A 23,218-nucleotide genomic window follows, 5' to 3' on the forward strand; every position below is an offset into this window, starting at 1 on the left:
TATAGTTGTCTCTTATTGTTGTTGCCTTCAAATCCCAGCATTCAGGAAGAGCTAACAAGAATTTAAGGTTTGAATCTTCAAGATCATACTCCTTATTAACCAGTGACAAATCATTCAAGAGTTTGACAAATCTATCATATAAATCAGTCAATGACTCATTAGCCTTTGAGTCAAAGTGTTCATACTCTTGAGTGAGTATTGTCTTCCTGTTTTTCTTGATCGTATCCGTTCCTTGACATCTTGTTTCCAAAGCATCCCATATCTCATTTGCAGTCTTGCAGTTTATTACCCTGTTTGACATTACATTATCAATAGCACTATGTAATAAGTGTCGTACCTTAGCATCCTTAGCAATTAATGCGATATCTTCAGCAGTGTAATCACTCTTCTCCTTTGGTACAGACTTTGCTGCTTCACCTGCAACTGCAACTGCGAGCTTGGTTGGTTTGTGAGGCCCTTCCTTGATTCTATCAAGATATTCTGGATCTGTAGCTTCTAGAAACATGGTCATCCTCACCTTCCATATGGCATATTCAGATGGTCTCAATATGGGAACTTTAATAGTCTCATATCGGCTTTGAACTTGTGTCTTTGGAGGTTCTTCAGTTTTGGTGGGCTTAGTTGGAGTTTTTGTTTCAGACATGATTGTGTTTGGATCTTAAACTGTTTGTGCATTAATAGATAGGCTCTGATACCACTTGTTAGGTCACACACACACACACTGTAGAGGGGGTGAATACAGTGTATAGTATAATCAAATCGAACTTTAATAACTCAAGTAACAGAAAACAAACTTTATTGGAACAATAAACTCTGTTACAATATGGAAGTGTTCTCTCTCAGTGATGAACAAATATCACGAGAGCTGCTAGGGTTACAATAATTAATCTTCTCGATTGTGATAACACTTCTAGTGTAAACCCTATGTCTGTGTTTATATACTACACAGTTACAAGATAATCGCTAATTGATATGGAATATAATTCTGCTTCCTAAAATATATCAATCAGATATCTTTTCTTCCAAGTATTATATTCTTCATAGAATTCCTTCTTCATGCATATCTCTTCTTATGTTTATCTCAATCTTCTTTCCTTTAACCAGCTGTCTTCCTTATCTGAACGTCCTTCAGTACTTAAGTTCTGATATCCATCTTCTGATGATTATCTCCTGATAATATAAGTACTGATATCCTTAAGTCCTGACTTCCAGTAAGTACTGATTTATCCTGTTTAAGTAAGATCTGAAAACTAAACATAAATCACATTAGCCATGACATTATCAAATATATCTAACAATAATGTAGCAGCAATGCGTCAAAATTTGTTGAGATGAATATGCCTCTCTCCCCTTGTATGTATGATTTCTTGCAGGAAAGCTCTTTGAGTGTGGCCTATCAAGCTACATTAAAAAGTGAGGAAGATTTTCTTCGTCAAAAATCCAGAGCTATTTGGGTTGGTAATGGTGATGGAAATAATTCTTATTTCTTCAACTTTAGTAAACGTCGTTGGAACTCAAACAAACTCATTGCTATTAAAGAAATAAAGGGGATTATTAGACAAGGTCAATCTGTTGTTGCCTCAGTTACTATCGACCACTTTCAAGATCTACTTGGGTCCAGAGAAAATAGCAGATGAGTTTTAAGAAAATTTACATCTGCCTTGCACTTCTGCAGATAAAGTTATTTCTCTTGTATGAAATATCACTCCTACTGAGATTTGTAACACTTAAAAATGTATGGAAAAATCTAAGTCTACGTATCCAGATGGTTTTATGGTTGAATACTATATTGCTGCTTGGAAAATAGTGGGTAATGATGTTACTAAAGCCATTCTATACTTTTTTCCTGCATCAAAGCTTCCCAGGTTTGTAAATGCTACAGCCCTTGCTCAAGTGCTAAAGTCAAATGATGTTTCTTCTATGAATGATTTTCGCTCCTATTGCTGATGATATAGCTGTATGCTGTCCCACATTGGAGTAGCTGGCAGGTGATAAGGAAGAAAGCTAGAGTATGCTGAGTATGCAAGGGTAGTAGTGATATTTGTATTAAGTTTGTTAGAGTCTGCAGTAGTAACAGAATACATGGACTGGCAATAGTACATTTTGTTTTCAATCAATGAATGCATATCTTTTTGTGCAAGTTTATTAGCATCTCTTTCTCTCTACTTTATTTAAGCAATCTGCTATCTTCATAAAACTCTTTATGGTATCAGAGCAGTTGTTGCTTTAGTTAGAGAAATTAAAGATTATGCTTAGTGCTTGCATAAGATACATTCTGATTCCATTTGTTTCTCATAAACAGTTGTGTGCGTATTTGTGAGGTTCTTGCTTGGTGTTAAAACCCTAGATCTGATAGTGTGAATTTTTGTTTACTTGAGTGTGATTCATGGCGTCTGGAAGCAAATTCACCTTTGCAGATATGCAGAACCCTCTGTTTCTGCATCCGTTTGATGGCCCTACCTCCATTGCTATTCCGAAGCTACAAGGTGCCTCTGACTACAGAGCACGGCGTAGATGTATGGAGATTTAGCTTGCGTCTAAGAGGAAATTGGGATTCGTGGATGGCTCAGTGAAGAAAAGCACAATTGATGAAATAGATGCAGCTCAATGGGAGACTTGCAACAACATGGTAATCTCCTGGCTTCATAATAATATTGATGATGTTGTTAAGAGGTTCATTCTATTTATAAATCTTGCTAGTGAAGTCTGGAAACAACTAGAAAAGAGGTTTATGTTGACAAATGGATCTCGAAAATACAAGCTCAGTAAAGACCTGTTCATCCTAAAATAGAAGGAACTCTCTATGGCTGACTACTACACAGCCATGAGTAGTTTGTGGGAAGAGATTGAATCCATGACTGTGTTACCACCAGTCACGACTGTTAGTGAAGAAATCAAAACCCTCTTGAAGGCCATAGAAACCATGAAGGAAGAATCTCACCTATTTCAGTTTTTGAATGGTCTTAATGATGTGTATGGGGCTCAGCGAAGTCGGCTCTTGATGTTGTCTCCTTTGCCAACTGTGGAGGTGGCATGTGCTGCTTTACAACAAGAAGAGTCACAAAGAGATGCCCGCAATGGCTCGGTTGGATCTGAAACTGAAGTTGCTGCAATGTATAGCTTGAGATCTGTGGAGAAAGGGTCTGGAACTCCTTGTGCAGCGTGTGGTGTGAAGGGACACTCATCTACAAAGTGCTGGACAGTTCATGGTTATCCGAAATGGCATTACAAGCATAACAGAAATGGTCCTAAGGCCAATGTTGGTGGAAAGAAGTGGAATGGTGAAAAGGTGAAAATGGCAAATATAGCTCATGCATCTGGTGAACAAGGAGTCGTGTTCTCACCTCAACAACTGCAACAACTTCTTGCTATGATGCCTGGGAGCACATACTGAACGGTGGATTATCGATTCAAGCGCATCCGATCACATGACTGCCTCATTGAGTGACATGTTCAATGTTCGCAAGGCACCTGATAATTACACAATCAAATTTCCCACCGGAGCTACCATGGAAATCACTCATATTGGAGATATAATGCTGGACAATGGACTCAAGATGTTGAATGTTCTTCACGTGCCTGATTTTAATCATAATCTCCTCTCTATTCACAAACTGGCAAGGGACAAGGCTGTGATGTGACATTCCATCTTGAGGTGTGTATGATAGTGGATTCAAAATCAAGAAAGGTACGAGCTATTGGGAAAATGATAAATGGTTTGTACTACTTGTTGACACCTGCAGATAAACATCTTGACAAGGAACCTCAATGTCTTCTGGCCACTAACTCGAACTCTCAACAAGAGAGGGAGGGAAGTGAGTCGAATGACTATAGTGTGTGGCATCATCGTCTTGGGCATACTCCTGGTACAAAGCTACAATTAATCCCAAAGCTTCAAAACAAACTGAAGGGTCAGAAATTGGTGTGTGTGATATGTCCCATGGCGAAGCTGACAAAGCTGTCTTTCGAGTTAAGTGAGTCAAGGGCGACAGTCAAATTTGATCTCGTGCACGTTGATACTTGGGGACCGTACAAAGTGTGCACTCGAGGAAAGTTCAGGTACTTCTTGACCCTTGTCGATGATTTCTCGCGTGTAACTTGGGTGTATTTGTTGCAAAATAAAAATGAGTATCTTACTATCTTAACTGCTTTCTACAACTATGTGAAGTCTCATTTTGATGTTGTAATTAAATGTGTCCGTTCGGACAATGCCCTCGAGTTTTCTGACAAATCTTGTAAGAAATTCTACTCTAAGTATGGCATTACACACCAGACCTCATGCACTTATCGTCCCCAGCAAAACACTAGGGTTGAACGGAAGCATAGGCAAATTCTTGAGGTTGCTCGAGCACTAAAATTCTAAGCAGGCCTTCCTCTCTCCTTCTGGGGAGATTGTGTCCTTACTGCTGTTCACATTAAAAATCGCATTCCCACCACTGCTCTTGGGAATAAAATTCTGTATGAAGTGCTGTTTGACAAACTGGTGGACTATGATCTCATGAAAGTGTTTGGTTGCTTGGCATTTGCTATGAATCCAGCTCATACTCTTGATAAATTTCAGCCTCGTGGTATTCCATGTGTCTTCCTGGGATATCCTCCAACTCAGAAGGGATTCAGTATTCTAAATTTGGTCACCAAAGAGCCGTTTGTATCGAGGGATGTTATCTTCAAAGAATGAGTGTTTTCCTTCAACACTGATCAACAAAATCCCAACATGCAACCTCTGCCCTCTTTTGGTGAATCCTCAAAACCAGTAATTTTTGAAGACCCTCGGTGGCTTGATGGTCAAACTCAGAATAATAATGAAGAAGAGCTCGAACAAAGTGCAGATGAAGGAGACACTAATGATGATTCGGAGGAAAGTGACAACCATAATTCTGGAGATGAAGTTCCAGTTGTAAGGACATCAACTCGTCAGGTGAAACAACCATCTTGGATGGCTGATTACGTAACCAATGCCAATGTAGTGGTTGTTGCTGATCAGAAAGTGGAGTCACAATTCTACTTCTTTCTCTCCACAGTGGCCAGTCAATACGACCCTGTATCATTCAATCAAGCAATTAAGTATGATCACTGGATAAAGGCTATGAATATTGAACTAGATGCCTTGGAAGCGAATGGAACTTGGGAGATTGTGCACCTTCTATCTGATAAATAATCAATAGGCTCGAAGTGGTTGTATAAAACGAAGTATAATCCGGATGATTCAGTTGAACGTAACAAGTCTCGATTAGTTATTCTTGGATGCAGACAGTTTCATGGGATAGATTTTTCTGAAACGTTTGCTCCAGTGGCGAAATTAACCACTGTTAGAGCACTTTTGGCAGTGGCAGCAATGCAGAATTGGATTGTGTGTCAAATGGATGTTCACAACGCGTTCTTCAATGGTGATCTAGATAAGGTAGTCTACATGGAGATGCCTCCTGCATATGTTGGAATGGGAAGTCGTATCTCAGCTGAATCTCGAAGTAACAGTGGAGCTACTATCATGAAAGTGTGTCATCTGCAGAAGGCTATGTATGGCCTACGACAAGCTCCTCGCCAATGGTTTCCAAAGCTGTCTTTCACACTCAAAACAATGAACTATGTTCAGTCCAAGGCAGATTATAGTCTATTTTCGTACACGAAGGAGAAGTATATCACAGTTGTGCTAGTGTATGTGGACGATATTCTAATTTCTGGAGACTCGATGAATGATATAGAGGCCTTAAAATCTCTTCTTTATCGAAGCTTTCATATGAAGGACATGGGATCGCCTCGCTACTTCCTAGGCTTGGAAATTGGTCGCTGTAGCTCTGGGTTTTTCGTCTCTCAGCGTAAGTACACCAGTGACATGCTAAAGGAGTTTGGTATGCAAAATGTCACGCCACTAAAACTTCCCATGGATGCTACCTTGAAGCTTACTCCTTTCAAAGGAGAACCATTGTCTGATCCAAGCTCTTATCAGCGTCTTGTGGGAAAGCTAATATACCTGACCATCACTCGTCCTGACATAGCGTTTGATGTGCACATTCTTACGCAATTTATGCACCAACCTACATGTGTGCATATGCAAGCAGCCAAGCATGTTCTCAGGTATTTAGCAGGAAACCCAAGGCAAGGTGTGCTTTTGGCCTCTACCTCTCCAGCTCAACTAACAGCTTATTGTGATAGTGATTGGGCGAGTTGCCCAACCACACGCAAATCTACAAGTGGGTTCTGTGTCCTACTTGGAAGCTCTCCCATCTCTTGGAAAACGAAGAAACAATTTCTGGTGGCTCGCTCTACTGCAGAGTCAGAATACAGAGCAATGGCATTAACTGCGTGTGAAATAACTTGGCTGACTGCTCTCTTGAAGGACATGGGCATCAAAAAACTTCCCCCAACGCTCTTAAACTATGACAACAAGGCAGCAATCTCCATAGCAGCTAACCTCGTGCTCCATGAGCGTACTAAACATATTGAAATCGATTGTCACTACATACGTGACAAGATCAGTGCTCGAGAAATAGTCACAAGGCATGTTCCAACCTATGCTCAAGCTGCTGATATCTTGACTAAACCTTTATCAGTCAAACAGCACTATGGTCTTCTCAACAAGCTTGGAGTGTCCTCACCGCTTGAGGGGGAGTGATGATATAGTTGTATGTTGTCCCACATTGGAGTAGCTGGCAGGTGATAAGGAAGAAAGCTGGAGTATGGTGAGTATGCAAGAGTAGTAGTGGTATTTGTATTAAGTTTGTTAGAATCTGCAGTACTGACAGAATATATGGACCGGCGATAGTATATTTTGTTTTCAATCAATGAATGCATATCTTTTTGTGCAAGTTTATTAGCATCTCTTTCTCCCTACTTCCTTTAGGCAATCTATTATCTTCATAAAACTCTTTAATTGCCTGTAATGTCTTCTTTTTTTTTGCAAGTCGTGCTCTTGTCTCTCACGCAAGGGAGACAAGAGCTCAACCACTGCACTAACTCTTTTTTTGACTATTATAATGTCATTTATAAGGTGATTGCAAAAATCTTGGCGAATCTTTTAAAGATGGTTCTTCCGGATTTAATTTCTTTGAATCAGGTTGCCTTTGTTCCCGTAGGAAGATGGATGTAAAAAAAAAGCTTTCGATAGGCTGAGCTGGAATTTTCTCTTTGCTGCGAATGGTTTTTCCAAATTTATTCATAGATTAGATTAAACTTTGTATCACCTCCCCATCTTATTCAATCCAGTTAAATGGTTCATTAGAAGGCTTTTTCAGTGGTAAAGCTGGGCTCCGTCAAGGAGACCCGCTTTCCCCCTATCTTTTTGTCATTGCTGGAGGTTTTCACTGCGTATTTGAAAGAGCAAACGGCTTCTCCGGTTTTTAAATATCACAAGCACACTGATCTTGAAGAAATTAGTCACCTCACTTTTGCAGATGATGTCTTGCTTTTTAGCTATGGACATGAAAATTTTATAAAGTGTTTACTTAAGGGTGTTCCAGTTTTTTCCAACATCTCTGGTTTAATCCCGAATGCAGCAAAAAGTGAGTTCTTTTTCAGTACCGTCCCGATCATCAACAGAGTCTTTCTGCAACAAATTTCTCTTGGGGTGAGCTTCCAGTTCTGGTGCGCTGTTTAGGCCTTAACTACAAAGCTCAAACTGATTGATTGTCAAACGTTACTGAATTGACTTTGTGAGAAAATTCAGAGCTGGACTATAAAATATCCACGTCGAGGACGTTTGCAGCTTATAAGATGTCAACTCTCCATGGCACTTTGCGTTTTTGGATATCACATCTGTTTCTGCAGGAAGGTCTTCTAAAATTAATAGAGTCATTCTTTGGGGAGGTGGGTTAAATAGAAATTGTAATGTACAAGGTTGTCTGGAGAGAGGTTTGCTCGCCAAAAACCGAAGGAGGACTTGGTTTAAAATACTCAAGCTCCATTTGGTATTGTTGTTGCCAAAAACCGAAGGAGGTCTTAGTTTAAAAGATTTAGGCTCCGTTTGGTATTGCCTATATCAGCTTTTTGCTGAAAAACCGTCAGAAAATGTGTTTGTTAAACGTGTTTTTGATCTAAAAGCTGCTGTTAACAAAAGCATGTCTCCCATATTTTTGGAAAAAAACTGTTTTCAGTTTTTGCAAGAAGCACCTATCAGTTTCACCATCAAATCTTCTCAAAAATATTATTTTTATATATTATATCTCAAAATATGCATAAATTAAAAAAAATTACCAAACAATTATCTAATTTTCTACCGGCACTTTTTCTCACGGCACAACAGTTTTTAAGAGCACTCACAAACAAAGCCAAAGTGAAGTTGAATAAAGCTGCTATGATTTTCAGCTCTGGTGCATTTTTCAACCAACCTCATATTCTCTATGGTTAAATTGAGTCAAGAGTCGGTCGGGTACGTCCTGGGCAATTCAGAAGATTCTCAAAACTAGAGATGCTGCTTCTGAGTTTATTCGTTATCATGTTGGTTTTGACAGCTCTTTTTTACTATGGCTGGCATGACCCCTGGATCTCTAATGCAGATGCTCCATTATCTCATTTCGACGCGAGAACTATTACTATAACGGAGACCCGCAACATGGCAAAGGTTAGCCCTATTGTTAGAAATAATCAATGCCATCTTCACCCCTCAAATTACACGTTTGCAATGGAATTTACAACTGCTGTATAAAATGTTATCAACATGATTCCATCACTTGGGAAGATTTAAAAGGTTCAAAAGTTAACACTTCGGAAATCTGGAATTCTATTCCTAGTATGGGTGAAGGTAAGTTTAGGCCCAAGGCTTTTTGGCATCCTCTAGCCATTCCTAAATATTCTTTCTTACAATGGCTGGCTATTAAAAATCGACTGCTTACGAAGGATGGCATGTTTCGTTTCGTGATGCAAACTGATCTGAAATGTGTTTTGTGCAATGGTGCTAACGTGTCAATAGAACACCTGCTTAGGAGGGCCAATACCCTCTTGTCATTTACAGGGTGTTCCTAAACCTTTGCCTGGAGATTGGTTCCAGGGTATTCTTAGTATGCCAAACAATATTCAGAATCAAGTTCCTTTCCTTTATCTTGGAGTCTAGATGCACAGCTTTTGGTTGGAAAGAAATGCTTTAGGATTCATAACAGGGATATCTATACCTATATGTAGGCTGTTCCTAATCTCTTTGGCCATGCTTGTTTAATGGTATTAAGCAGGAGATAGAATTATAATCCTTTAAATTTTCCAATCCCATGCTTGTTTTGTAAAAAATTAGTGAAGAGTTATCCAAGGATTATAATCCTTTAAATTATCCTATCCCATGTTTGTTTTGTTGGAGAAAAGGATAGGACTATAATCCCATCTAATGCTTGGTGGGAGAAGGTATTATTTTATCCCCTCCTACAAGTCATTTTTTAAAAAATTATAATCCCCCTCATTGTTATCCCATATGAAACAAACATAGGATTGGAAAATTTAAAGGACTATATTTCAATCTCAAGTCCTATCCCACAAAACAAACATAGGATAAAATTTTAAAGAATTATATTCTAATCCTACACTTAATCCTTCCAAACAAACTTAAAATATGATTATTTAATCCATATGACTAATTTTGATGGAATTAGTTATCCCCGGATTATTATCCCGGGATTATAATCCCACGAAACAAACATGGCCTTTGAGTATGTAACCTCTATTAATGTGTGTCTAGTTGATGCATTTTGCAACTCAATAATCAGATTCTCAATCCAAAGGAATCAAATTATATTTTTTTTATCTGAAACTTGGAACTTCAAGTCGGTCCAAACTGCAAACAGTTATTTTGTAAAACAATAACACAGGGCATTCAGTTCAATCCAATTTCAGAAATTAGATTGGGCAGAAAGCTAACCAGCCACATAAGACTAAGAGTCCAGAATATAAGAGTGACAACGAATAGTCGGCAAAAGTTTGCAGAAAAGAAACCTAGGGAAAGATAGAGACAAACCTAAGAGCCACAAACTGAACAGAAAATTTAACAACGTTTTCATGCATATTTAACAAATGCCCTTCTATCATCATGAAGCAACACATAAATCGAAAAATAAGGAATACCACCAATAGAATGATCATCAGAAAAACCAGTCAGCAAACTGTCCTTGTTACAATCTAACATTGGAAAAGAAAACTTCAAAAGCAAAAACTCAATTAAAAAAATTCGAACTGGTAACTAAAATTTAGCTTTTGTAAAATATAATTACTGCACAACACTAACATCTTTATAAATAGGCTGACTTCACTTCATTAGAATACATATAAATTGGCTAATAACTAATAATTATTAATTCGTATTTGTGTCTCATGATTATCCAACGATCTGGTAAAAAGGGCCACTAACATAATAGTAGGAAAAGCTTCCGAGTACCAACCAGAGCATAACCTACGACTAATTTTAAAAGCTACCACTAATGCAAAATACAATTGTATACAACACACAAATATTTTATTGGCAAGATGCACAAGAACAAGCACAGGCTACATAAAATTTCATGAAACCCATAGACATTAATCAGAGGAAATCATTTGCAATGGCAATTTATGTAATCAAATTACAAATCCTTTAATTCAGACATCTAAGTAGACATTTAATGGCCAACTCCAATCTGTGAGTACACAAATAGCAACACCAAAATCTAGAAATGAAGAAAAAATTTAATAAAACAAACAGAATGGAAAAAACGTCCAGAAAAAGATGAGAATTGTTTTTCTAAGCAAAAACTTACATAGATGTTAACAAGAAACGATTAATATCCTAGAGACCATCTAAGGCTCGACATATATTGGACTTAAAAAGCAATATAAGTACATAAAATGAAGAAATACAAGTACATACCTAGCAGCACAAGAATCAAGAAATGAAAAAAATAGACAAGACAATGAACAAAATTTGTGGAAACAACATCTAGAAAAAGGACTGTGCCATTATTTTAAGCAAAAACTTAGATAGATAAACAAGTAATATCCTAGAGACCATTCAAGGTTTGGTGGTGAATGGACCTAAACGCAAAACCATTACTGTCCCAGTATTAACTAAAGGACTAAACAAAATTTCAAATTCAAATCCAGATGACAAATGATACCTACTTAACCAGTGGAACCACTATTTACTCCCCCTCCCGAAGTCTCAATGAAGCCAAAAACAATACTAAAACTTCATACTCAAATAATTGATCAAAGCTAAGTAATTAATAAATGCATTTACATGAAGACACAAATGACAAACAACACAAAAGCAGAAGCAACATTTCAACATCAAATGCTAATCTTACCAAATACTCCTACCGTGGGTATATAATTTAAACAATTGAATAAATAAACAGGGTACTATAAAAAACTAAAAACATTAATTCATAACAAGTCATCGTAATTAATCTTACGAAACAATAGTCCGAAACATAATCCAAAACCACTTAATAAAACATTTTAAAAATCAAAAGTACCAATAACCGAAAACACGAAAGTGCATCGACATGACTCAATCACCACCAGCAGCCTTCTGGTAAACATAAGTAAGGCCGCACTTTCCACAATAATGCCTATCAAAATGATTGGCCATGAAAGTCCCAGCGCCACACTCTCCATTGGGACACTCCTTCCTCAGCTTCTGCACTTTCCCACTCTCATCCACCTTGTAAAACTGCAACACGCTCAGCTTCACTTTCTTATGCTTGTGCTTAATCTTCTTGGGCTTCGTGTACGTCTTCTTCTTCCTCTTCTTACCACCGCCACGTAAGCGAAGGACAAGGTGAAGAGTGGACTCCTTCTGGATGTTGTAGTCGGCTAGGGTTCTGCCGTCTTCCAGCTGCTTTCCGGCGAAGATGAGACGTTGTTGGTCAGGTGGGATGCCTTCCTTGTCTTGGATCTTGGCTTTCACATTGTCGATTGTGTCGGAGGATTCCACCTCCAGAGTGATGGTCTTGCCGGTTAGGGTTTTTACGAAGATCTGCATCTTTGTGAGGCGCTCAGAAGATGAAAAGGGATGAAAATGTAGGATTTTATAGGGGGGCTTTAGGGTTTGGTTTGGTTGTGTTATGGGCTTTTTGTTGGGTTTATTTGGGTTGAGATGTAATTTGGTTTTACTTTCTTAGAGAATGTTGTTGGACTCGAACTCAAACCTATTCAATTTGGATTGTTTAAATACGATTTCACAAATCACTAAAAAATATTTTTTTAAACAAAATTATCAATTTTATTAACTTCTAAAAATATTTTGGAAAATACGGTGCAGCCAAATCATTCAGTCATGTAACTAATTGCATCGAGATTTTTTTATTACATTCGAGACTTAATTTACTTGCATAAAGGTGTTAAAGCTTGCATCGAGTTGTAGAAAAAACAAATTTTTGGAAAAAAATTATAATTGAAAAGCGGATTAGATAATATTTAGATATGGTAAAAAAAAATTCAATCAAGTAACAATTCAAACTCAAGTTTAATTTGATAAAATGAACCGGCGGCTCCAACAGGCCTGGTCCTTAGGGTAGTCTTGAGGGAGAATGATATAGGGCTCAAAGTTAGAATAAGGCCAAAAAACCCAATTGAGTAAATCAAGACCAATCAATCGAATATTGATTTTAAGTTATGTAGTTATAGTTGTAAAAAAAATACATATATAATATTAAAATTGATAGATAAGGTTTAGCAAAAAAAAATTGATAGATAAGACAAATTAAAAGAAAATGGTAAATAAAAGTTGACAAAAATTAAAATTGAAAGATAAGAAAATTAATAGATAGAAAAAAAAATTAAATTGATATATAAGAAATATATTAATAAGTAATTCAATACATGACACACTCATTTGTAGTATTCAGTATTTGACTCATTTTACTCTGCTCGCCTTATCCCCTTCTCCGTTTCTCTCCTCAATCAAAATTGTTGTGCAAGACAGTCACATTGACAATCCTAAGATATAATTGACTTACAATTTTATGTAATATGTAATTATGTCTCCTGAGTCTGTAAATTGTTTGAATATACTACACTGGCGTATTGTTCAGTAAACAACCAACAAGATAGGAATAAATCTCTAAAAGAAGATCAAGCATGAACATGTCTTAGAATGAAGATAAACTGTTTGATGAAGAATAAAATTATAAATTGAAAAATATTCTAAATCAATATCAAGAAGTCACAAATCAAGTTATATCGAGAAATCAAATTGGTCTGTAGAGCAGTCTTTTACTTGTAGATAAATCCTTTACTTATAGAGATATCAATTTGGTTTATAGAGAAGTAAAGATGACGACGAGTAACATTGTCCTATCGAGATGTCATATCGACAAGTCAATATACTCATGTAGAGACGTGGAAATATTGACAAGTCAATTTACTCATGTAAAGAAATGGAATTATTGATAAGTCAAAACGTCTACTTTAAAGTGGAGATATCGACACGTCATAATACATGTAGAGAAGTGGAGATATCGACAAGCCATTCTACATCTCGACGCAGACATCTCTATACATTTTGAAGATCTCGGTAAAAGTGTCAAATTACAGAAAGCATCAACCCTGAAGATTCAAAATTATCTGTCAACAAACCATTTTTTCATTAAGATGGAAATTCTACAAATGCAGCTTGAAGAATGTAAGATCAAGGGCCAAGTTGAACTGTGTTAGGTAATGAATTACACAAAGAAGGGGGGTGAATGTGTTTTTGTGTTTTTATGCTTTTCTTGAAGTGTTTATGGTTATGAAAAAAGTAAATTAAATCTTGCAGTGAGATGTGTTAATACTGAAATTAAACAAACAATAACAATGAACACAAATCTTTCAAAACTCACTTAATTTATATTAAAATTAAGAATGTTTTGCTACAAAATTTCTAGGCTTTGTTGATAAAGAGCTTAGCTTCTTTCTTGAGAGAATACAAGATTTTTCTTATCTAAATTATTATATCTAACAAAGGACTAGTGTTAACTTTATATGATAGTTAACTACTGGTTTACACAGTGTATAATAAGAGATGATATTCACTTTAGTAAACTATCACTAATCATTCCATTTTAGGAAAAGCATATCTTTCATTTCTGGCTTAGCATATCTTTGCAAACTGTGTTAACTTTGTTCTTCCTTTATCTAATCTTCACCCTTGATCTTGCATGCCTCAAGCTGCCTTTTGTAGACTTGTCAATCCAACTGATTGAATTATTTGTTGATTGTTAATCTTGGATATTGAATTGGTCTGCACTTTGTACTTTGAGTTTTACCTCGAGATCTCCAGTTTGATATATAGAGAACTTGATATCTCGATAAGTATAATGACCTATCGAGATCTCTCATTACTCTATAATTGTTTTGACTTGTAGATGTCTTTGAATTCTCTATAAGAGAATTTAGCTTGTCGAGGTCTCTCATCTTCATGTCTTCACTTTGGCTTATCGATATCTCTGAGTTCTCTGGTGACTAATTGACTTGTCGATAACTTAAAGTTCTCTAGTGATATTTGTCTTGTCGATATCTCGGAGTTCTCTAGTGATATTTGACTTGTCGATATCTCATAGTTCTCTAGTAAAATTTGACTTGTCGATATCTTAGAGTTCTCTAGTGATATTTGACTTGTCGATAACTCTGAGTTCTCTAGTGAAGAAATGACTTGTCGATATCTCCAATCTTCATGTCTTCAATTTGGCTTGTCGATATCTCTGAGTTCTCTAGTAGCTTTCCTGACTTCTCTATAAGGCATTCTGAAGTTCTCGAATGACTTCTCTATAACACTAAATCTGTGACTTGTAGAGATCTTGACTTAGAATATTTTTCTCAAAAATGATTTATTCAACTCCAAGCTTCTTCATAAATCTTCTGTGGTGTGATCTTCTTGATCTTCTTCCAGATAGAATTCTTAGGCTTGATACTGTTTACAGAAAAAGACTCAAGTATGCTCTTTGACATTTTTACAGACTTTAAATGTTACAATATAAAATACAAACCAAGATTACAATACAACTTATTTAGGGTTGTCAATTTGACTTAGTCTTGTTATAGTACATGCATGTCTTGCACAACAATCTCCCCCAATTTGTGAGAAGATTGCTTATCACAAATTCATGTCTGTTAACAAGACTAACCCCAAGCTTCAATGGAAAATAAGACAAAAAATGACAAAATTGCAACATTTATAAATTAGGTGATTTACAAAGTTTAAATAGTTACAAGCATCAAGTAAAGACTATTTTTTATTCTGTTTCTTCTATAATGAAATCCCTTAAGTGAACAAGAATTTCAAGTTCTTCTATGATTGGTGTCTCACTTAGAGCTTCTCCAAGTTTGAGTCTGTCTGCCTTTGGATAACCATTTAACAAATCAATCATAAATCTTGTGAATTTTCCAGCTTTGATATTTAGAAATTTTCCATCTTTAGAAATTTTGTTCATTCCTCTGGCCTTGAGTTCTGATCTTTTCATGTACATTTCAATCTCTTCATTATATTTCCTTATCCTCTCCTCAGATTCAGCTTTATTCCTTGCCCTTCTTTCATCCCTTTCAATCAACCATTCAGCTAAAACATATCTCCATACTCTTATAGCAGTATCCTTATCCTTAAGTAAGCTTATCACTCTTTTAATTTTTGTGGGAGAGAGGGTGTCCATAAAGGTACAACCTAGAAATGTGAAGGATCCATCTTCATAGTAGATTCTCACTTCCCTTACAGTAACAACCCAGACTTTAACTATTTTCTCAGCTAGTTGTTGAAAATAGTCTTCATCTGAAATGCACCAATTTAAAAGTAGAAAATCATTTTGCTTGAAACAATTCCAGATGGCCCTTTCAGTAACTTCAACTTTTCCAGTAGGCTTAGCTTTCTTAGGTTTTCTCCCAACAGACTTGAATTGAGTTTTGTGTGATGGCTTGATAGAATGTAGGTTTGTAATTTTCTTGAAAGATGTTTGGCTTGTGGTGATTGAAATTTTTAGAAAGGTGTTAGCAATTTGTTTGTATAGGAATTTAGGCTTAAAGGGTTGAGGTGGTTTGATGTTAGAGTTTGTTGGCTTAGAAGGTTGAGCTTGAGTTGTTTGGATTTTAAGGGTTGGTTGATGCGGTTCTGAGCCATCATGCCTTCTCTTGCTTCTTCTCTCTTCTCCTCTTTTCTTGTCACCTTCCTTCTTTTCATCCTGGCTTCTCATTGTTACTACCAGTTGCCTTGAAGATTGACTTTGATTTAAGCCAGAAGGTTTTTGTTCATCATGCTTCTACTCATCATCATCCTTGTCACTTCTTAGATTAAACTGAGTGGATGGCAATATGGTGTCAGCATTTCTGAGATACCTTTCAAGAATCATGATCATTTTTTCATCTTCAATTTTCTTGATCTTTTTATACTTCAAGTCAGATTGAATAGTCATGATCAGTCTCATATTCCCTCTCACACAATTCTTGGGCACACTGAGGATTTTGTTATTCTTAGTCTGTGGGTAGATGTAGGACATTCCTTTGCTTGGATATAGATAGGCTTCAGGAAAAGCTATTATATGTGCATTTTTGAGTTCATTAAGAAGCTGAGTGTCCTCTGTGATGACTCTATGAACTTTGTCAATCACAACATCCAGCTCAGATGCCCTTGGAGTTCAGAGATTTGAGAGAGAGACTTGAAGGCATCTGTCTACACCACCATCATTAATATTGATAACAATCCTCTTCTGTAGATAGTCATCAACATTCACCACTACCACCCTGACTTGATTGATAATTTTATCCAATGCTCTTTTGTATGTGATGAAGTTATTTTGAAGAGACATTCTCAAGACTGCAAGAAGTTCACTGAATTCTTGATCTTGATTTGATCCTTCTGCAGCCTTGATGAGTCTTTCTTTGCCAACATCAACTTGAGCACTTGAAGAGCTTTGACCAATCTGAATAGGCTCTTTAGTTTTAGCTTTAGCATCCCTGGATTATTGAATCATAGCCTCAATCTCCCCCTTAGTCTTGGTGACAGGCGTGAGTAGAGGAGTTGGCAGTTATGGCCTTATTTCTTTAGGTAGTGAGGGTAGTAGAATGTTGAGTTTTCCCATGATGGCTCCCAAAGCAACAGAGTTCTGCATCTGGAGATGCTTGTGGGAATCCACCAATGTCTTGATATTATATTATTGACTTTTTACCAGAGAAGTCAAAGCTTGAACTTGAACATTGAGAGAGGCATTTGAGGTCTCTAGAGAAGCCACTTGTGTCTTGAGATCTTGAAAGTCTTGTGGAGAGGAGTGTGAAGTAGAGATGGTAGTAGATGGTCCAAATGTAGTTTGCACATGCTTTTGAATTTCATCCATAACCAAAAGGAGAAGGAGTGTATCTAGCAGTGTGCATTTGATCCAGCTTCCACCTTGTGTCATTGCAGTTGATGATGTGATCTTGGACTACCTTATGCAAAGCTACAAAGGAGTCTTTTAGTTGTGTGACACTCTTATCAATCCCACTGAGATCATACCTTGACATTTGCGATGAGAAAGTTTTAAATTGGTTTTTGATCTCAATCTGAGAGGGGATGATTTGATCCATCTTTTCCCTTACCATTCTCATAATCTTGTCTTGATGTCCATTCAATGTGATTTGAAGTGCTTTTCCAAAATTGTGGAAAGCCTTGATTTGAGCTTTGTAGACATCATTGATGGCATCATACACCTATTGGGGAGTTAAGGATCTAGAATTGCTTCCCAAAATGGTGATGTATTGTTGAGTGGCATTTATGTCACTTTATAACGCTCCGTAAAGCTTTGAATTGGTGTTTTATACTCAAGTTGTTGGCGTTTTTAACGTGTTTTTGTAGTGTTTTGCATTTCAGGCTTTTATCAGGAATTCAGGTGATCTCGCATTATTTTGATGCTAAATTGGTGAAAGGATGGTGTCTTGAATAAAAGCTCATGAAAAGGCCAACTCAACCAGCAAGAAAATAAGAAGTCAATTGTTTCCAGAGAGCCAGCGCGCCCGCGCTATAGTAGCACACGCCCGCGCCAGGATTATAGAAGCGCAGCGCGCCCACGCTAATGAAGCGTCGTCCGCGCCGGGTCGAATTCATAGAATCCTGTTTCTACTCTGATTTTGATCCAGAAAATTTCTAATCTGCATGGGCTGTTATATAAACATAACTTATGTTTGTTTTCCAAAACAAGACGTACCAGAGCTTAATGAGAAGGCGTAAGAAGACCTTAGAGCATAATTCAACCAAGGCGAAGAAGATCTAATTTATTTTTGTGATTCTTTATTTTAAGTTGTAATCTTCGATGCTAGTTTTCTTATTTGTGATCCTATACTCTTATTTCATACTTGGTTTATTATTTATTCAGTATAAAGACTACGTTTGTTATACCATGTTTTCATCGGAACCCCCGTTGATGATGAGTCCTATTATGGGCTAATCGTTATCGCGGGGTTCTAGCGGATTTAGTTATGGATTTATTTAGTTAATGTGTTTCGATGCCTTAGTGTGTGGTGATTGTTTGATAACCTAGTATTGGTTGTGCTTATTCGTCTTATGAGCGTCATGAACTTATAAGATAGCGTGTTAATCTCTAATGAAGTGAAAGTTAATTTAGGGGTTTAAAACTTGCCATGCTAGCATAGGTTCGTGTGTTTCATATGCATGATTCATAGGTAATTTTAACCATCTTTCTTGCCCTATGTAATCATGATAGATGACTTGTGTGTTAAACCGTTACGTTGTCAAATTCTATAGACATATAGGGTCTCAATATAACTGATGTCTATTCAGCTTCTATCTCTTTTGTGGATGTCTGGTAGTATGGTATTCGTGCAACGAAAGTTGGCGTTTATCAGTTTCGTGTTATCTGATTAGTGTCATCACCATTGCATGCTAAGGTTAAGAGCAAGAAGCTATTGAATGAAGTAGTAATGAAGTTATAATCCCATGTTTGTGTTATAATAGTAAAATAATCCTCTTAAATCTCTTAGTTAATATTCTTTAGTATAATCTCTTAGTTAATTGTAGTTAACAACCTCAATTTGTTATTCGTCTTAACATTGGATAATAACCATACCATTGTTGCATAAATACATTAATTAAAATTAACTTTAATCAGTCTCTGTAGGAATGAACTAGAATTAATTCTATATTACTTGTGATCGCGTATACTTGCATGAATATTAGTGTGTGTTCTAGCCCTAACAAGTTTTTGGCGCCGCTGCTGAGGACTCGTGGTTAATTTTTAGTTTATGTGTTTGTCGTCAGTGTTCATTAAAGTTTAGTGACTCAGACATTGTTACTTACTTATTCCCTTGACGTGTCTCAGGTACTCTAGCGAGCGTGTATGCATATGTGTTCTCGGTCTCGTAAGAGAACACTGGATAAAGCTGAGGAAGAAGTTGTAGTAGCTAAGGAAGTTTTCGAAGAAGTTCTTGTAGAGGAGAAAGTTGAAGAAAAAATCATAGTTGAGAAAGAAGAAAAAGCTCTTGTTGCAATAGGTGAACCAGAAGCGAATCTAAAGGCTTTAATGGACTATTCTCAACCAAAGATCAATGATATCCAGTCTAGCATAGTCAGACCAGCCATCACGGCTAACACTTTTGAAATCAAGGCTAGCCTGTTTCAGATGATACAAAATTCAGTTCAGTTTAGGGGTTCTCCTATAGAAGATCCCAACATGCACATCAGAGATTTCATCGAGATCTGTGACACCTTCAAGTTCAATGGGGTGTTTGAAGATGCTATTAAGTTAAGGGTGTTCACATTCTCTCTGAGGGATAAATCTAAGAGTTGGTTACATTCTCTACTACCAGGCTCTATCACCAAATGGGAAGATTTGGCTCAAAAGTTCCTTACTAAGTTCCTCCCTATGGTGAAGACTGCTACAATCAGGAATGCTCTTACTCAATTTACGCAGCAGTCTGGAAAGTCTTTGGTTAGGCTTGGGAGCGGTATAAGGAGATACTAAGGAAGTGTCCTCACCATGGGATGCCTGACTGGATGATCATTAACTGCTTCTATAATGGTTTGGGTGCTACTTCTAGACCCATGCTTGATGCAGCATCAGGAGGAACCTTATGGGCTAAAAGCTACGATGAAGCTTACGAATTGATTGAACTGATGGCTGCTAATGAATACCAGAATCCTTCCCAGAGACTACCTCAGGGCAAGGTATTAGGAATTCTAGAGGTAGATGCAGTTACTGCTATAGCTGCGCAGCTTAAGGCTTTGACGATGAAGGTTGATTTTTTTGGCTAATTATTGAGTTAATCAGATTACTAGTGTCTGTGAGCTTTGTGCTGGTGCCCGTGAGATAGAGCAGTGTGCTATTTCTAGTGAATTAGCTCAGTTTATGAGCAAATTTCAGAGGTCACAACAAACAGTTCCAGCCACCTATCATCCCAACAACCGCAATCATCCTAACTTCAGCTGGAGCAATACTCAGAATGCGGTTCAACAGCCTTATCAACAGTATACAGCAAAGCAATACAACCCTACTGGTTTTCAGCAACCGCAATATGCACCAAGACAATAAGTCCAGCTTCAACAGTTGAATGAAAAATCTGAATTGGAGGAGTTGAGGCTCATGTGCAAGAGCCAAGCTATTTTTATCAAAACCTTGGAAAATCAAATTGGACAAATTGTCAATGCCTTGTTAAATCATCAACCTGGTACACTTCCTAGTGACACTGAAGTACCAAGAAAGAGGGAAGCTAAGGAGCAGGTAAAGGCAATTGCATTGAGGTCTGGGAAGGTTGCGAATCCCGAACAATCTCAAGTTTCGGATAAAGAAGTTGTGGTTGAAGAAGAAGTGCAGAAGGAAGCTGAAGTGGAACCTTGGAAGACTATTGTTGAACACACTCCTCCTGAGGGTAATAAAGGGGAAAAACAGATCTATCCACCACCTCCCTTTCCTAAGAGGCTGCAAAAGAAAAAGTTGGATAAGTAGTTCGAGAAGTTTCTGGAGGTGTTCAAGAAACTTCATATCAATATACCTTTCACAGAAGCTCTTGAATAGATGCCTAGTTATGCGAAGTTTATGAAAGGTATTCTCTATCGGAAAGTGAAGTTTGATGACTTAGAGACTGTTGCTCTCACGAAGGAATGCAGTGTTGTGCTGCAATAGAAGTTGCCTCCGAAGCTTAAAGATCCTGGAAGCTTCACTACTCCTTGTACTATCAGAAACTTATCGTTCGACAAGTGTTTATGTGATTTGGGAGCTAGCATCAATTTGATTCCTTTGTCTGTTTTCAAGAAGTTGGATTTACCTAATCCAAAGCCTACTTATATGTCCTTGTAGTTGGTTGATCGCTCTATTACATATCCACGAGGCATTGTGGAAGATGTATTGGTCAAGGTGGATAAACTCATCTTCCCTACTGATTTTATAATTCTTGATTTCGAGAAGGATAAGAAGATTCCCATAATCTTGGGAAGACCATTCTTGGCTACGGGTCGTACCTTGATAGATGTGCAGAAGGGTGAGCTTACCATGCAAGTGTTGGATCAAGATGTAACTTTCAATGTGTTCAATACCATGAAATTGCCTACTGAAAATGAGGAGTGCTTAAAAGTGGAGTTGGTTGATTCAATGGTTACTTCAGAACTTGATCAATTGCTAAGGTCGGACGCCTTAGAAAAGGCCTTGTTGGGGAATTCAGATAGTGAAGATGACGAAGGTGATGAGCTGCTGCAATTTTTGAATGCTTCTCCCTGGAAGCGAAGGCTAGATACTCCTTTTGAATATCTTGGAATGGAGGAGCTGAACAAATCTCCAAAGCGCCTCAAGCCTTCTATTGAGGAAGCTCCTACACTCGAGCTTAAACCATTGCCTGAACACTTAATGTATGCGTTTTTAGGTGATGCATCTACTTTTCCTGTGATTATTGCATATGACCTTTCCGGTAGTGATGAGGAAAATCTCTTGAGAGTTCTGAGAGAATTCCAATCAGAAATTGGATGGACTATAGCAGATATCAAGGGAATCAGCCATTCTTATTGCATGCATAAAATTCTACAAAAGGAAGGTAGTAGGCCTACTGTTGAGCAACAGAGAAGGCTCAATCCAATCATGAAAGAAGTTATAAAGAAGGAAATTCTCAAATGGCTAGATGCAGAGATCATCTATCCCATTTATGACAGTTCTTGGTTGAGTCTAGTTCAGTGTATGCCGAAGAAATGTGGCATCACCATTATTGCTAATGAAAAGAATGAGCTCATTCCTACTCGAACAGTCACGGGGTGGAGAATTTGCATGGATTACAGGAAGCTGAACAAGGTCACGAGAAAAGATCACTTTTCTTTACCTTTTATTGATCAGATGCTTGACAGATTGGCTGAGCATGAGTACTACTGTCTTCTAGATGGCTATTCGGGCTATAATCAGATTTGCATTGCTCTAGAAGATCAGGAAAAGACTACCTTTACTTGTTCGTTTGGTACTTTTGCCTTCAGAAGAGTTTCTTTTGGGTTGTGTGGTGCACCTGCCATATTTCAGATATGCATGATGGCTATTTTCTTTGATATGATTGGTCAGATGGTGGAGGTATTTATGGACGATTTCTATATGTTTGGTGATTCTTTTGATGAGTGCTTGCAAAATCTTGGTGCAGTTCTTAAAAGGTGTGTTGAGACCAATCTGGTTCTCAACTGGGAAAAATGTCACTTTATGGTGCGACAGGGCATTATTCTTGGTCACAAGTAAGGCTGTCAAAAAAATTCGAAAAATCCGATATTCGTCCAAAAAATCCGCATCTGTATCCGAGAAAAAGCGGATATTATCCGTATTCGAGAAAAAGCGGATATTATTCGTATCCGAATTCGGGATATTCGAATCCAAAACTAAATACATATATGATATTTAAATTATATAATTATAAAATAATATATACTTTAAAATTTATTTTTTAGTTTATGGTGTATGTAAATATATTTAATAATACGTTTATACAAATTTTATATAATTGTACACTTACTTTATACATATATAAGTATATTATGTGTATTTAATCGTAGAAAATGTTCTATAGTCATTGTCAAAATGGTAGGGGCAACAAAAAAATTCAAAAAATCTGATATTCATCCGAAATATCTGCATTCTATCCAAGAAAAAGCGGATATTATCCGTATCCGAAATAAAGCGGATATTATCCATATTCGGAATCCGATGATTGCGAATGCGGATACAGATATAGGCATATCCGTATCCGAATTATCCATTTGACAACCATAGTCACAAGGTCTCTAGTAAGGGTCTTGAGGTGGAAAAAGCCAAGGTGAGAGTCATTGAAAATCTTCCTCCACCAATTTCTGTTAAGG

General features: G+C 37.2%; 1 protein-coding gene and 1 non-coding gene across 2 annotated transcripts; both read right to left on the reverse strand.

Moving 5' to 3' along the window:
• Positions 1-11,311: 11,311 nt before the first annotated feature.
• Positions 11,312-11,967, reverse strand: LOC141725108 (ubiquitin-ribosomal protein eS31 fusion protein). The gene has a single exon (XM_074527522.1). It carries the CDS (start codon positions 11,933-11,935, stop codon positions 11,462-11,464), a length of 474 nt encoding a protein of 157 aa, XP_074383623.1. The 5' UTR covers positions 11,936-11,967; the 3' UTR covers positions 11,312-11,461.
• A 7,817-nt stretch (positions 11,968-19,784) lies between these two features.
• LOC141662795 (small nucleolar RNA R71) lies at positions 19,785-19,890 on the reverse strand. The gene has a single exon (XR_012550890.1). It is a non-coding gene; the product is annotated as a small nucleolar RNA R71 (small nucleolar RNA).
• Between the last annotated feature and the right edge of the window lie 3,328 nt (positions 19,891-23,218).

This window comes from Apium graveolens, chromosome 5 (genome assembly GCF_009905375.1).
Source record: "Apium graveolens cultivar Ventura chromosome 5, ASM990537v1, whole genome shotgun sequence".
NCBI lineage: Eukaryota > Viridiplantae > Streptophyta > Magnoliopsida > Apiales > Apiaceae > Apium > Apium graveolens.